This window comes from Egretta garzetta, unplaced genomic scaffold (assembly GCF_000687185.1).
Source record: "Egretta garzetta isolate BGI_Z169 unplaced genomic scaffold, ASM68718v1 scaffold64, whole genome shotgun sequence".
Taxonomy (NCBI): domain Eukaryota; kingdom Metazoa; phylum Chordata; class Aves; order Pelecaniformes; family Ardeidae; genus Egretta; species Egretta garzetta.
The window spans coordinates 2362750-2380208 of NW_009259596.1; the positions used below are offsets into that span (position 1 = coordinate 2362750).

Sequence of the window (17459 nt, forward strand, 5' to 3'; positions counted from 1 at the left end):
CGGGGCTCTGAGCAACCTGATCTAGTTAGCGGTGTCCCTGCTCACTGCAGGGGGTTGGACTAGATGACCACTAGGGGTCCCTTCCAGCCCAAAACATTCTATGATTCTATGAAATGGCCTCCAAATAATTTCTACAAAGTTCCTTCCCTATTTGCAAAATGACTAGGACACCCCACAATGATTGTTCTGTGAGAAAGAGGCAACAGATGCTTAGTATAATTGTTTAATATTTGTGCAGCACTTTGGCAGTGACAAGCGTTCTGTGTGGTAGATACAGTAAATTACTGCATAAACTGCGGGAATAGTAGTTTAATTGTTATAAAAAAAAAAAAAAAATCAACTTCTGGTGTCCGCAGTCTGATTAAAGGCCAAACATGTTAGGCTACTAAGATTGAATGAAGCAAAGAAATTCTGTCAAACCCCAAAGCTCACCTGTAAAAAGTTAGGTGGGTACAGTTATGCATATATTAACTTAAGTTTTTATTCCTTATATAACTGTTATGATAGATAAATACCCCATTTTACACTTCAAGAACCTGCAGGAAGATGGTGTAAAAACCAACATTCCTGACCTTCCAATTATAATTTACTAGCAAGGTGTTTGGTTGATGTGACATCACTAGCAAAAAACTTAGTGGACATAAGCCATAGTTCAAGTTGGTGATGTGAGGAGACTGAATTTACGCTGATGGCTATAGTTAAAAGGTTTGACCTGCTCCGTTACTGATCCGCTGAGCCTTCCAACCGCTCTCAGACCTTGAAAGCAGTGATGGCCACAGCTTGACCATGACCCGGGCTTGTGCACCGGGTCCCCACGAATGTCCACTAAACTTCATGACTGCAGAAGTAGCACAGAGACTCAAAGTCTTTAAGGCTGCTTTGATAGACCATGCCTTGGCAGTGTAGAAGTGAAGTGAGATCTGCAAGTGTTGTTTTGTTTTGTGGTTTTGGTTTTTTCTTTTTTTTAATAATTAATCATGGCTAAAAGTGATAATGACACAGGACTGCTGTAGTGTTTTGTTGTGCAACTACCTATCCATGAAGTCCAAAATCTCATCCATTATTATGTTAATATAAAATAGGTTTTGCATTTGGTATCGTGTCTCTCAAATCCCTCATTTATCCCACCCATCCACACTGGGTTCAGCTCCAGGAGAGGAGGGGTGACTACAGGTTACAGCTGAAAACTTTACTAGAAAAGTTTTGTCTTAATTCAGAACTGAATGACATGTCACCACCTAAACTCTAGTGGCATGCTGTGGGATCTCTCACGCTGAAATCCTGTGTCCAAACGGCACTAGTTGGTGGATCCATCCTATATCTGCTCCCAGTGCCAGACTGGGTGAAGGAAGTGGGGAAAAAAATGTTCTTTCCCCATGCAAAAGAGTCAAGTTAGAACACAGCTTCTCTGAAATAATTTGATGTTTGTTTAAATCCTGAATAAGGATGATGTGTGATCACCCTTAGAACTGGTTATGTGTTCCATTCTGAACTGCAGACCCTCTCTGTAAATAATTCTCAAACAATTTGAGTGTTTTTCCTTCCTGTGTCTATAATTTTTAAATGTATATGTGTTTGTGTTTACATTCATGAATTCCTTGTGAATGCCTCTGTTTTATTAGGAATCGTTCATGAGGCTATAATTTTGTTTACTGTTCATTATTTGTGCTTGTATGGAAATCATATATTGACTGATTTGATGACCACAGCTTTCTAAAGAAGAAAAGTCCCTTTTAAGGTTCACAAATTGTCCAGTATTTGTCTGTAGATGACAAATGTAGCGTGTGAACAATAAAAAGAACTTTTCCTAAATGGCATGTCTAGTACTAAATGTTTCCAGGGATGTTTTCTTTTCTATCACCATTTTTAAACAGGAATGTTATCATTTTAAAATAGCAATAATCTCACCAATACATTATTAAATTGAAAGAAACTGGTGGAAAAACCTGATTTTATTATTTAAAAATACCTTAAGCAGGATATGATCCTTCACAGTATATTTTTGTGTGTATTGCAAAATAGCTCATCATAGCTCACCATAGAAATGATGGATGAAAGAGAAGATTTGGTTGAAGATCTGCTCACTGAGTATGCCATACAGCTTAGCATTCAAGAATCAAATGGGGCCAAGCCACCAGTGTCTTCCAGCTATAATGACAGGTACTGTCAATTCACTATGTGTTAGAGATTATGCCATGTTTTAACGGTGTTTTGAGACATTGATATTTAGAGTCTTATATCGTGCTTAAAACAGTTCTTCGTTTGGCCCCTTTTTTCTCAGTGAGGCACTGTCTGAAGCAGTGATTGAAAAGAGTAAACAAAATGGAAATGCTGATTTTGTTTTTCTCAAACATTTCTAAATCCTCAAACTTTAAAGGCAATAAATTTGGATTTGTTAGTAATCTGTCTGCTCTGTAATCGTAACAGTGTCCCAGTCTTTCCCTGTGCACTTGGATTCATGCATGTACAAGAAAAATCCAAACCAGAACAATAACAACAAAAACCCCACAGGGGTGTTCCACCAAGGGTTCATACGTGACCTTAATGTTACGGTTAAGAGTGGTTCCCATGGTTAGGAAATGTAGGGCTCAGCTGAGCTACGTGGTGTGATGAGAGCTTAGGGAGATGAGATTCACTTGGCTGAACTAATACTTCCCTTAGCCTTTCAGGCCATTTTACCTCCTTATGAAAATGTGTATGTGAAACAAAGCTAAAGTTTGTCTTAATAGAAGTTCTTTGGCAAAAATCCCATAAATATATTTTGTAGATTGCCCTGTCTAAAATGGAAAGACGTAGAACTGTAAGTCTTGGGGGACTGTTAACCTTTCCCCATTTCCTGAGGGATCTCATGAAGGTTTGGGTCCTCTTGGGGTTCCTGTTGTACGACTGGAACCTCCCTTTTCACTCACTGAAGACTCTCAGCAGAGCCACTGTGTACTCTTGTTATTTGGCTGTTTTGGGTTTTTTTAATTAAATCTGATCTATTTTTTAATATGCTTTTATCACCAAAACGTCTCAAGGAACTAGCAGGCACTAGCATTTAACTTCCATCTCATGAAGGTTTAAATGATGTTATTAAAAACATTACAACTCTTTTTCGGGGAAAATGGTACCATCGGTATTGTCAAACTCTCCTTCGCTAGTGAATATTGACATTCTGATACCATCACATTCTCGTTCACTGTCTCAGGCTTCTGAATCTGAAGGGCTCATTTCTGTAGTATGGGACAAATGCATTTTTTTAGTCCATAAGTCCACGCAGCAGAAATTGCACCTAACTCGAGAACTTTGGATACTCTGAAGGTCCACGGTACAGGCATAATTGAGGAGGTCACAAGGCTCATGAAGATTGTAGTTGATGTATTCAAAGGAGAGTTGGCTCAGATGAGAACCTAATGGAAAATAAATAATACAATGCATCTACTTTTTGTTTATATTGTCTATTTTGTGCTCTTTTTTGGATAGTTTTGTACCACCTAGTGAGGAAAACAGAAAAATTGTAGCATCCATAAAGCAAGGTAAAAACCCTAAAATAAAATATTCCCTTTGCAAAACTGGGCTTCCATTATATTATTTTTCCAACTGCATCTTATTTATCTGTTGGCTTTTTTTAAGGTCAAGTATTTGGGCTCCAAGAACTTGTGAAACAGAAATATGCTTTGGATGAAGCTGATGAAAGAGGGTGGTTTCCACTGCATGAGGCTGCAGCTCAGCCAATTCAGCAAATACTTGAAATCATTTTAGATGGTGAGTAAGCTACAAATATCCCACAAGATAAGGGGAGCAGCAAAGAAGCCTAGACCGATAAACAGCCATCCACAACAACGGGCTAGAACGGCTTACTAAAAAAAGTACAATCAAATCCTCCATGGAGCATCTTGCTTATGTTGTATGAATATTCAGACAAATTTTCTTTTTAGGCAAGTTGCATCAATTTACACCAGCAAAGAACTCAGACCGGTTTTCACATTTTGTTCAGAAACCTACAGACAGAGTAAAAATTACTGTTCAGTATTCAGCGTGCTCGACAGTATTAGTTAGGTTAAGCTAGACATAATTACAAGTAATTTCCATAAAGATTTAGCACTGAAGGATTTCTGGTGTATGTGTTAACAGCCTTGTGCTTTAATTTTGTCTTATCTTTTCTCACTTTCTTACCTCTAGCATCTTACAAAGCAATGTGGGAATACAAAACATGTGATGGAGAAACACCGTTAACTTTGGCGGCAAAAACAGGCTTTGTGGGAAATGTCCGAACATTACTGGAAAAGGGTGTTTGGCCCAATACCACGAATGACAAAGGAGAAACTCCACTTCTTATTGGTAATTGCCTCCTCTCCCTGGGTTTCAGCAAAGTGAATGGCAGCACTTCCCCTCCGCTAAGTACTCACCCGAGTGCTCCTGTTGGCTGGTGTGGTTTAGGTGCTGGTCATCTTTTACGATGAAACTAAATGCCCAGCACTTAGTGAAATGTACCCAACTTTCAGTTCAGCACTCGTTATGCTTTCAGTGATCACTGAGCTGCTCTTAAAGGTGCTCCTTGTGCTTTAGGTGGTCGCTGAGCTGCTCATGGGACCAATTTTTTTGTTCAAGGCACCTTCTTGGTTGTCTTCAGGTGCTGTAAGACTTTTACCAACCTGGTCCTATTTCACCATCTTAAGGTACAAGTACAGTACAAGAATAAGCTGTTGCTTATTACATATTATATGTAATAACAAGCATTTACATATAATATGTAACATGCTACATACAACTTGAGTGTACTTCTTCTGGAGGTCTGGAGGTTATTGGAGATTTTAAGTTTTACTGGATTTTTTTTTCAGAAGTAGGCAGGTATTTTCAGTTTCAAAATCTCCCATCTCATTTCCCTCCCCTCCTGCACTGAAAATAAGCTTCAACTGCATTTCTAAGTAATACCCCAGTCTAAAGAAAGATGTCTCCTTTGGAAGATTTTATGCTGTTGGTAGACTTAAATGAGCTTTACAATGCATGAATAATTTAGCTGTATTAGCTTCTAATTTCTGTTGGATGTTGAAACACCTCCATTCTTCTGAAGAGAATCAAGCTGTGAAATTAGTACAATATAAGAAAATACAATATATAATGCAATTATCAGTATTAAAATATTCAGGTCTCTGACTTTTTGTTAACTTTCATTAGATGTGATTACCATATTAACATTTTAAGGCCCTGAGGCATTTCTAGAGGGTTCCTCTGCAATGTTTTGCTTTGTATTGTTTCAGCCTTTTTCAATAATTGTAAGTCTGTGAAAGGTTTAAGCTATTTTCAGCCTTTGCTTTTAATGAATCCTACATAGTTAACTAGACCTTATAAAAGGGTCTTTCCCCCTTATAACGCCGATTTATTTTCCTAAGTATTTGTCTATATGAGCTCCTGAAAATGAGCTTTGTCAGCTGTGTATTGTTTCTGTGATGCTTTTTATGTTTTTGTGTCACTTAGCGCTAAAAAATGTGTGTGTAGATATTGTTGTGTGTCATAGGTTTCAATCTTAGTCTCAGTGAAATAGAGGATCAGGTGCTTAACATGTAATAAATGATGCTTATGTTTTAGTTACTCCTTTTATTTTTAAAGCTCTGGATTAAAGGGCTCTTCAGTACAAAGGAAAATGCTGAAGAAGTAACTGTCCAGTGGGATGATTTGTGCTTCCAGGTACATTTGGTAATACTCTACTTCAAAGCAGTTGTGGGTAATCATGAAGACTGTTGCCTCTTAAAAACCTTCTTGTATAACGGGACTTTCATCAAAGTTAAATTTGCTAACCCTGTGACGCTGATCTCCCTCAGCTGCCCCACCAGTCAGCGGAGAGATCTGCTGTTCCAAAGGGCAGTGCAGAAGTAAAATTAGACTCTTACTCAGGATCAATATTTTGTATGCAAATAATTTTCAGGTGTAGTTATCTGTGGAAATTTCAAACTTGGAACCTAGAAGGGCAGAACGTGGCCTTTAAGTGTGACAGATGTCAACTGTGCTTTGGCTGACAACAGCCACTGAGCACACACCAGGATTAGAGTTACCAGGTGACAAAGACACAAGTGGAATTTTCTGAGGACCCTGCATTTTTTGCACCAACTATAGAAGTAAGGACCATATTCGAATAGTATGTTATTTTTATTGTTGCTTTTCCTTGTGATACACCTGCTTCTGCTTTCTCAGAATCAAAGCGGTGCCGCTTTTGCCTTCTGTGCTCCAAACTGACATGTTTCCCATCTTCTGTTGGTTCGCCTTGATTTTCTGAGCAGCTGATGTTGTCATTTTTTTACCAGTAAACTGGATTCCCAGATTTCTAGGACTGGAAATCCTTTTATTTCCTCCTATCAGTATGCCAGTAAAAGCTTTTCTAAACTTATTATGTCTTTAACTTTCAAGACAGCATACCTGAAAATGTATTTGTATTATTTTCTTCCTTTCTTAAATATCTTCAAGCTGTAAGAACAGGCTCTTTTGAAATGGTATCCACGCTGATTAAACACAACTGTAGAATCCACCAGCCGTGTGTAAAACGTTGGTCAGCAATGCATGAAGCTGCAAAACAGGGACGCAAAGACATTGTTGCTCTTCTTCTGAAGAATGGTGGAAATGTGAACCTTAAGGATGGATATGGAGTAACACCATTAGGTGTTGCTGCTGAATATGGTCACTGTGATGTGCTGGAGCATCTTATTCATAAAGGTATGTAGTCAGGTAAAAGGGAAATACACGTCTGCACTGGCATACATCTTGCCTGGTTGCTGAGATGTTTTAGGGCGATCATGGAGAAAGAAAGAAAGAGCAGTGATGAAAGAGAGGATTCAGTTTCTTGGAAGGAAAAGAAGCTTCTATGGATGTTCCTGCTAGACTGGAGTGACGCTTACATGTTTCCATAATGCATGTGAGAGGAGTGGTAGAGTTGATACCAATCCGTTTCAATCAAGGAGGGGCTTGCTGCTATAGATGCCCTTCTTGCCCTTCTTTATTTCTCTTTACTCCCCTCACTTTTCCTCCCTTTCCTCCTCTCTCCCCTCCTTCCCTTCCCTCCCTTGCCCCTCTTCCTTCCTCCCTTCCTTTCTCAGAATTATAGTGGTATTAATTACTGAAATGAAGCATTTTTGAAATATGCCTGAATTTGAAAATCCTCAGTTACAACACTTAGAGTCAAAGCAGACCCCACTTAGGTGAGCATTTGAACTTCTGTTTGTACAACTCTTGTTTTGCCTTTGAGTTTTAAATTTGCCACAAGAAACTATTTCTTGTTTGAGTAAGGTTTTAACTTAAATGCACCTGAAAATGAAGAGGAAAATACTCTGGGCTTGTTTCTATGATCATCTGCAAATCACTTTGGATATAGTTATAAACTCTGTATCCTCCTTCAAGGTGGCGATGTCCAGGCCTTAGCAGATGATGGTGCATCGATACTGTTTGAAGCCGCTGAAGGAGGTAATCCGGACTGCATAGCCCTCCTTTTGGAGTATGGAGGAAGTGGCAACGTGCCTAATAAGGCAGGACTGCTTCCCATACACAAAGCGGCTTATGAGGGGCATTACCTGTGAGTATGAGCTTGGACTTTATGTTTTCTTTAAGGTACAAGGTCACATCCAAGATGACTGTGGTAAATTTACAAATGTGTAGATAATTTTTATTTCCAAAGTGCGTATGTTACATTAGTTTGAATTGACTTTTAAGTGTTTTTTAGCATAAACATAGCAAAATGCAGAAGATGCTTCTTAGAACTAAGTGAAAACTACTGAAACAACTTAAACACAAGGTCCTATTTGACAGTGCTCAAAGCTGCTGCTTCTCTGTTTGGATCTTCTTTTGTAAAGTGCCTACCTGGTAATTTAGCTTGTAGCTGGGTAAGGGTGGTTTTCTTCATGCAGGGAAGCGATGTCTAACTAGTTTTATTCACTGTTTTTTAGGGCCCTGAAGTATCTCATTCCAGTCACATCCCAGACTGCAATCCAGAAAAGTGGGTTAAGCCCTGTTCACTCAGCAGCAGATGGCCAGAATTCGCAGTGTCTAGAGCTCCTCATTGAAAATGATTTTGATGTCAATACTGCCTTGGCTGAACACATTTCAAATAGTTACGATGATGAAAGAAAAACCGCGCTTTATTTTGCTGTTTCTAACAATGACATTCTTTGCACTGAAATATTGCTCAAAGCAGGGGCAAATCCAAACAAGGATCCTTTAAACTGTCTTCTTGTGGCAGTGAGAGCTGGCAACCATGAAATTGTAAGGCTGCTCCTATCTTATGGAGCAAACGTCAATTGCTACTTTATGTTGGTTAATGATACGCATTTCCCCAGTGCCATTCAGTATGCTTTGAATGATGAGGTGATGCTGAGGCTGTTGCTCAACCACGGATATAATGTGGATATGTGTTTTGACTGTATGCACCAAGATATCTTTGGAAATTCCTTTGTGTGGTCAACTCCAGAGGAAGAGATTCTCCCTGGGTGGACTTCTTCTGTAATAAAGGATAATCCAGTAAATACATAACCTTCCTTCCTTCCCTTCACTTTGCTCTTTTCATTAGCCAGCTTGAACCATTCCAGATTATTGTGCAGAATTAAGATGAACGTACTGGCAAAATCCTTTTTTAAAAGACCCTAAAAATAAAACAACCATTTTTAATTTTCTACTCTGAGAGAGAGAAAATTATGTACAGAGAGTGGGTTTAGTTTGGCGTTCATATATTAGAGGTTTAGAAAGGAAGTTTTAAGAAATCATGAAACAGGATCCCAGAACTTCTGTTCCTATTCTAACCAATGGAGTAGATGTGTTTCCAAAGAGATATTGCTGTTGAACAAAACAGTGCTGCAAATTATAGCAATGTTATAATTAATATTGGCCTTCAGGCCTGTCCAGATGAATTAAGGGATCACAAAATTTAAGCATGGAAGAAAATGGCTTTTAAAGTAACCTAACCTAGGCATCAATTTATGAATGTTAAAGGTCATTGCTAACACTTTGTTTAAATTATCTTGTGTAATTGCTTTACAGTATGTTATTTTGGCATTCTTCTGCACAGATTTTGAAATTATGACTTGATGTGTTTTCCCTTTCAGTTCTGTGACTTTATTGCTGTTCCTTGGTTGAAACATTTAGCAGGAAAAGTGGTTCGTGTTTTCATAGATTACATGGATTATGTTCCTCTATGCACAAAGATTAAGTTTGTCCTAGAAACACAGAAAGAATGGACAGAGATACGTCAGATATTGGGTAAATATCCAACTTCCAGTTAATGATGTGATTTTATATAGGAGGCTTTAATTGCTTATGTCAGGTCACATTCACCCAAAGTGTTTTAGCAGTCCACTACTAGCCAGTCTACTAGCTAAGAATCAGGTTCTGTCATCCAGTCCTCAGACTGAGACAGATCTTTACCTATTGCCACTAGTCATAAATTAGTTAATCAGACTGGAATATGGCAAACTTGCACCTGTTGATAATTAATCTCATAAGGAATGTCACTGTTGTGTGGGAAGCCCTTGCAATTAAGCAAGACCACTGACATACTTCTCAAACTCCTTATTAATCCCTGTGACACCAGTCATTGCACAGCTCTGAGGCGCAACTTTTTTTATTGGGGAATATTGCTCACGCTTCCATCCTTTTTGCTCCCTTGATCTCTCAAGTCTATTAATCATTCAAGGATTAGCATAAGAGCACATTCGAGATCCTATTATGTTTAAGGTGACAGGTGACAATGAGTGTGCCATCACAATCTGTGTACCATCATTTCCTAACACTGTTTTACATGACAGACATCTAGAGTTGCCATTACTAATACTGTAATTGAATAATATATCTTGCCTGCTTTACTTCTGAAATTCTACACATCACCCTGGACCTTCCCCCATTGGTGGCACCAGAGATAGGTTTCAGCCACCTTAATTTAAAAAAAATCTGTTGGGGAATGTATTGAATGTTCTCTTTGCATGAATTGATTTTATTTGACTTTTTATTTTCTAATTTTAAATAGAATTTGATTTAACATCAGCTGTTTAAAACCAAAATATTTAGGTTTAAACCTGGTACCCTGTATTTAATTTTGCTTCAGTATTTTACATTGGCATGCAGAGGAACTCCTTTTTGTCAGTGTCACAGGAACATCCAAATAATTTGGTAGTCTTAACTACTGATATTTCAAGTCCAGTGAAAGTTTTTGTTATGTTCAGGAAGGCTAAATTGAACTGAGCTCTTTGACTGATGTAATTTCTGAAAAGAAGCATTTTTTTAGAAGATTCAGCAGGCCCAGGCATGGTAAGGTCTGGACCTGGTGCCTTATTGATGCAGCAGAAATGGAAGGTGCCATGGCTGGCCTCAACACGCAGTTTTTAGAAGGTGCACCTAGGGAAAGGAAAGATCGTTCATCAGTTACCATTGATTATGTAGGTGTTCAGATGGGTGCTTTGAAGAGAGAGTACCGTGTGCATATTTCCAAAAGTGAGACAATAATGTTAAGCAGATATCTGACAGAAGAAGTTTGATTAATATCAGCATTGTGTATCATCACCATTCTGAAGTGAAAAGAACGGTATTTTATTCAGAAGTGGCAAAATAACAGCTCCCCAAGGTAATAGATTTTGATATTAATTTTCTTAGAGCATGTTATGAGATTGGGAATTGGCTTACAGTCATTGTCATTGGCATTGATTTTTCCACCATTTCTCTCTCACTGTTATTTTTAGATAATCCTCGCCCATTGAAACATCTGTGTCGCCTGAAAATACGTAAACTCTTGGGGTTAAGGAGACTCCAGAAACTGTCATCCATGAAGAAGTTTCCACTTCCACCAGTTCTCAAGAACTATATCCTATATAAAGAATATGATCTGTATGGAAAAGGGATACATTTAGAATAGTTTTTAAAAAAATAACTGAGTACAAGCTGTAATTTGACTCATTTCCTCACTGTTTTTTACTAGCTAAAGAGCTGCTTGGTGTTTCACATACATTCACAACATTCTGATATTTCTTGTTAATAGTACTTTTATGGGAACAAATTTTTTCTTCAAAACTAGTATGTTAAAGCTCATGCTTTAACACAACATTGTGCTATCCAAATAAAGGCTAAAAGCAGAATAAGGATGCTATAATAATTATGTAGAACAGTACCCTCTAAATGGGAATTCAGATGAATAAAGGATAAAAGAAGAATTTTCATGATGGACTTCCCAATGAAGATGGTAAATACAACTGCTGCTCTCAGTTTGTGGCATTAGTTTACCTGTAAAAGAAAATCAATGTCTAATTTAGTTTAGCAAAGAAAATTAAGCCACTAAACGCACGTCTCTGTCACGTAATTGGCCTGAAATGTCGCACATTTTGTACTTTAAAGATCATGGTCCTATGATAAAATTCTCCAAACACTTAAGGGGTTCTTTTTAGCTATTTTTGCAAAGTGTGTGCTCCCAGGTACGACTGCTGTGTGTTCCAGTCCTGCATGCTTCAAGGCTTGTCAAAATTTGAGGGACTTTTAAGTAGGCTGTTTTAAAGAAAGCGTAGATTTTGGTGGACAAACAAATGAGGAAATCAAGCAGCGTATCATACCCCTTGGTTGAGAAATGTTGCAATGTCACAACTTTAATTATGGTTCCTACAGAGTTTTGGCAGATCGCTTCTCGACCAGACGAAACAACACCCTCAGTCATGCTGTGGTGCACTTGGAAGTATGCTTCTGCACATCTAGAGAAAAACACCTGATTAAATATTCTTTAAGTTACTCTATTAAAAGTGGATTGCACTTACTCCCTTTGCTGTTCTACCATCCCTTCCATCTTGGGGAAAAAAATAAAAAAAAATAAAAAAACCCAATAAAAAACCTAATCCACGCCCCCTAAACTACAAGAGGGTTTTGGTTGGTGGATGTCAGGATTACATACTGCATAGTCAGAATTTAGCTAAACACGTAATTTAAGAGACGTTGGTTATCACACGCACAAAAAAAATAAAAAAAAATAAAAAAAACCCAATAAAAAACCTAATCCACGCCCCCTAAACTACAAGAGGGTTTTGGTTGGTGGATGTCAGGATTACATACTGCATAGTCAGAATTTAGCTAAACACGTAATTTAAGAGACATTGGTTATCACACGCACAAACCAAAGGTCAGCTCAAGCATCCTTCTGTCCTGCTCCCTACACTGGCTCTCCCTGTTCTTCAGAACTTCTTGTTTGCTGGATGTTGTTCTCATATATAACTTATTAACACCTGAGCCAGTGATGTGAATTCCACTTCCAAAGGCAGCTATATTAGTCCTTTCTGGGTCTGTCCTTCCCTCACAACAGGAGTGAAAATGGCTGGTCTGGGACATGTAGGGGATTGAACAGAAAGCTTAATTGCTGCTTCTGCTCTCATAAGAGCTGCTATTCACCTATTCCAAGACCTGTCCTCTGTTTTTTTGGCGGAAACTTTGACCAGAATGAAAAAGAAGAATTCAGTCAATTGTGAAAAATTTCTAGGTATCTGGCACCTGGGCCAGGCCCCTGAGAGGAGATGTCCTGGGTGACTGGTGACCCCAGGTATGGCTTGAGCACAGAGTGCCCAGTGAACCCAACACGGCTGCCTGCAGTCAAGGCTCCACCGGCCAACGCATCCCGGCCACACCAGGCTAAATGCGTGTATGCTGCATAACCTATAACCTGGTATTTCTATGTGGGAATTCCTAAACAGAAATATGGGCTTAATAATAATAAGTCTTAAATAGTGGAAATTTTAATGAATACAGTGGCCATAACACAAGAATCTGGGTAGTCACATATCTGATACAGTATACTGCAACCAGCAAAGGAAACATGATCAAATAGGGCTTTAGACTGGAGATTTTAAACCCTTTCTGTGGCTAGAGCCAAATTCCATTAGTAATTTTAGTCCGTGGGCCAAGGTTTATATTTAGGACTTTATACACGCCTCAGGCAATACTTACATTGCCTGTGGCATCAAAGCATTCAGCTCTAGGACAGAGCATTGCCCCAAGTGTTTAAAATATCGTGAACTAGTCCTTAGAATATCAATAGGTAACCTAAAAAGACATGATATTATTGTGCCTATCTTTTAAATGATGCATCTGGGCCCTTTTTGTTGTTTGGTAGCTTGTTACAGAAGATGGCCTAATCCTGTTTTAAAGCTTTTCTGGCCTTCAACATTGAAGTTGTTTATTTATTGAAGACTTCACACACACAGAGGATGCTAAAGGAAGTACAACATTATGAGAAAGCATCTTTAATGCTTTCAAAGCATGTGTGAACTGAATGGAGGCAGGAGGGGCAAGACCTTGTTTTAAGTGGAATGTAAGGCAAGATAGACACGGAAAGGGAGCCGTTTACCCCATGGCATGCTTATGGCACAGGTAGGAATCGAACATGAGTCTTTTGGCTTCTGTTTTGCAGCCAGACCATTGAATACTCCTTTTATGGAGTTGGGGTTGTGCTGATGGTAGCAGGGAATGTAGCTGGTCCAAGACTGGTGGCTGTGTGAAAAGAGGCAAAGGCAGCAGCCCCAGCTGGAAGAAGAAATTGGTAGGAAAAACCTACTACTTTTTTCCCTGCTTGGACTGTGATTGAACCCTTGCAACATGGGGATTTAATTTTCTCTGCTATTTGGGTGTGACTCATGGGGTGTTCCACCGCAACCCAATTCCATGGCATGCCCACCCCACGGACGATGTCGGCTAGAAGTAATTAAATGCCCTGGCATTGATTCAGGCATGTGCTGGGGTAGGGACTCCTTATCGGTTTGGGGAAAATGTTTGAAAGCAGAGGTATCATTTGGTCTCTGTTTCTCATAAAATCTGACACAAGCAGCTGCACCAGACTGATGAGCTCTCCAAGGAGCCAGACATTCAGCAGTGGTTACGTCAGCCTCTAGCAGCATGAGCAAGATGGACTTTGTAGCTGTGTTTTCATAGCTCAGTGAAGGACCACACCATAGCCATGAGTGCTGTATATGACCAGCTATTCCCTGTAGGGACTATAATGTGGTGTGCCTTCCATAAAACCTCCATGCACCAGCTATCATCTAACCTTGGGAGCTGGCACGGTAGATCCTTGTTCTGGGTGTCAAGGGGGAAGAATTTTACTGTTTCATTGCAGCAGTCGGTGTTCTGGCTTGGGCTCTTTGTGCCTGAGCTGCCTTTGCTCAGGCTGTTGCTGGTAGTACAGGAATCATGCATGGAAAAACACTGTCACAAAGCCATGGGCCCTTTTGTGTCTACATTAGGGTAGGGAATGGGATTTTTTCTGACCCTTACTTGGGGTAGAAAAAGGCTTCTAAGCATTCCAGCTGTTTATGGTTTGCATGGAGAAAAGTGGCATAAATTCGTGAGCACTTAGCTCTGTAGAACAGGTCTTGTCTCTTTTGCTTTTCCATCACTTCCTTTAATATGCACCTAATCAACAGCCTCTTGCCGTCACCTCTACGTCTTCTGTGCAGCCAGCTTTGCCTCCCTGGTGTACTCTGCCCACTCAATCAGTCCTTTTAAAGCCTTCCCCCCACTTTTTTTTCCTGTTAGCCTTAGGACAGATAGATCTCTGCTCAGGAAAATGGTATCAAGAAAAGTAATTCCAGACAAAGTGATTTTCAGCCTTAATGGCCCTATTCTGGCTTGTTCTCTCCCTGACCTTTCCACTGGAAATTGTTTGTTTAGGCTGCAGTAATTGAAACTGGCACCTTGCCACCCAAGGTGTCCATCCCTCAGAGGCCTTTTCTGCACCCTGCAGATCATGACCTTGGTTCAAAAATACACCGCCTGCCACCACATGCATGGAGCAGTCTTCAAAGAAATCCATCCTGATTCTTTACCAGGACAAATGCTGGATAAATCAGAAGGAAGTACATGGATGTACCAAGTACAAGTGTACCAAATCACTGTATAAATATTTAAAGGTATATATTGCAATGGGAAGCATTTTCTCTCTGAAATGCTCCCTTAAGTGTCATTCACACCAGCAAAAGAGGTACTTAGATCAGGAGAAATATTCCCTGAGGAACCTGTGCCTCACAGTTCTCCTGGAAAGCTGTAAAAATATATTAGTAAATTGTTAGAAGTCATAGGAGTGATATAACAGTGTAGCTCTGGTGACATGTACGAGGAATTAACAACTAATTTTCAAAATTCACATTTTCGGTAGAAATCTCTACATTTGATCGGGCAAAACTATTACCTTTTGTCTGCTTATTATGTGCATGGTAGATACAGTGCCCAGAACTCCCATCATCATTAATACAAACTATTTAAAAAATAGAAATAAATAAATACAATAAAGTAAATAAATACAATAAAGTAGAGAATTTATTTAGTTAGTACTGCTGCTTGCATTTAATTCCCTATGAATTACATCACTTGTTTATATTGCGGGGATCTCCTTTTTTAAAAAAATACTCATGAACACACGCTCTTAAAAAAAAGTGACAAAACCCAAGGAAATGCTAAATATAGAAGTAAGTACCTGTATTGCTCTCTGTGTATAAAGAAATGGAGCAAATTTTTTATCTGAATGGTAAACTGTAGGTTTGTCTAAGAACCACCTGGGACTAAGGTGTTCAACAAAGGATTAAATCCATGTACTTTTTATAATCATTTATAATTTACTAACTACCTGACCTGGACATGCAAATATGGTATCTTTGCAAATACTACCACGGATAACATAATGCTCACATTGGCAGATGTTCCTCGTTTTATCATGCTTTTTTGGGGATGGATAGGCTAGCTGCAGGTGCCTAAAGAGCGTCTGATGCAAACTGCACTTCCAAACCCCACATTTTTGTGCATGCAGCAGTTCCTCTGCTGCTTTCTTTGCAATACGGTGGCCTCTACTTCCTGTCCAAACCTGTTGAGCAATATTGCGACGTAATTCCAAACAGCTGCTGTGGTCACCCTATGTCTGTACATCAGTAGCGAGTGAAATGATTTCTATATATAGTTTGTAAATCTGTTGGCAATGTTTGTAAAGCACACCAAGATTCTTCCTGAGGGCTAAGAGCAGCTATATGAAAGCAAGAGCATTAAGACCATCATTGTGTACAAAGCAGTTTATCTTTTTGGTGTGGCAGAAACTGGCACTGAGGGAATGGCCAGTCCACAGAGACGTGGAGAAGCACTTGCTTTGAGAAAAACCCTGGCAGGAGTGGTCTGTGCTGTCAAAGATAAGCAGGTTCATCTCACGCTGTTATTACAGAACATGACATTGTACTGACACAAGGTGATTCAAAAGTATTGGCTGTGTAGGAGGAAAGAAAACTGGGAATGGGAATGACGTTTATTGAGTAAAATTTATTTGTCCCCCCCGCACCTTCCCTATTTTAGTGTGATTCAGGTAGGCAAAATGAGTCTGCTGCACCCTTGGCACCCCACTGCATGCCTCTCTGTGTAACCAAACAGACCTTCGGGAAGGACACCAGGTGCCTGTGCAGTCTGGGCACTGAGTTTTCCTTCTTTTAATCAAAGGTTGAGGAATTTGGCAGTCCAGAAACATTCTTATTTGCACCCAGATGATTTTTTTCCCCCACTGCTGCCCTGCAGCCAGGATCTCTTGACTCCCCTTCCAAGACACATCCTTACACTCTTCCCACCAGGAGCACTATCAGAGCCCATTCATTTCTTCACTCACTATGACTCTTCTCACTTTTCGACAACCAAGGCAACCCAAACACACACACCCCCACCACCAAAATGCATTAGCTTAGAGGTTGCCCCATGGCTTGTTGGTATATAGTGTTGTCTACAGACTTCTGGTTACGTTCCCAGCAGCTGTTGGGAATGCTGTTTTCAAAACTAATCTGAGCAATAAGGCAGCCCACATGCACATGTTTTTGAGTGAAAGCTGATCACTGTTTGTGATGGGTCTGGGTTGTTAAGCTACAGCCTGGACCTGGAATCTGCCCTCCCGGTAGCCTGGGATGTGCTGCAGGGGATCAGTGGGAAAAATGCGTCTTTGAATTAGGATGCTGAGTACAATTCCCAAGAAAAGACTGGTTTTGGATCAGGGTCATCTTTAAACTCTACTCCACTTTTTGTTTCTCCAGCATGGATGAAGGGAAAGATCGTTTTCTCCCATGGGACTCCCTGTTTACAGCATCACCAGGAGAGATGGACTGGACAACAGAATCCTCTGGCATAGCAAAAAGCAGCTGAAAAATTGTTCCTTCAAATGCCTTCAGTGCATGCTTCATCCCATTTGCTCTGCTGATACCACCGTTAAATGTAGGTGATGACACATCCTTTTCAGGAACGGTACGGTGCGCGCAATTTTCACAAGTTACGCTGATCCCCTGGGAGAAAGGGCTACAGCCTGCCCCATCAGTCTGCCTCGCCGCCCGCTGTGGATGCCGGGCTGCTGACCCTTTGTCTCTCCGGGCCCCTGTGGACTCCGCATTCCACCTGGGCCTGTCCAAGCAGCAAATTGAGACACACGCGCGCACACACACACACACACATATATATATACATACATATAT

At 39.9% G+C, this 17459-nt stretch overlaps 1 protein-coding gene across 1 annotated transcript in view; it reads left to right on the top strand.

Moving 5' to 3' along the window:
• Positions 1-10864, top strand: part of ASB15 (ankyrin repeat and SOCS box containing 15) — an 18272-nt gene extending 7408 nt beyond the window's left edge. The window contains exons 3-11 of the mRNA XM_009638156.2: positions 2023-2160; positions 3466-3518; positions 3616-3747; positions 4165-4323; positions 6445-6690; positions 7372-7543; positions 7914-8484; positions 9066-9219; positions 10692-10864. Of these exons, the coding sequence (XP_009636451.1) occupies positions 2045-2160; positions 3466-3518; positions 3616-3747; positions 4165-4323; positions 6445-6690; positions 7372-7543; positions 7914-8484; positions 9066-9219; positions 10692-10864 (1776 nt within the window). The 5' untranslated portion in view covers positions 2023-2044. The remainder of the gene's footprint in view (positions 1-2022; positions 2161-3465; positions 3519-3615; positions 3748-4164; positions 4324-6444; positions 6691-7371; positions 7544-7913; positions 8485-9065; positions 9220-10691) is intronic.
• Positions 10865-17459: the final 6595 nt, after the last annotated feature.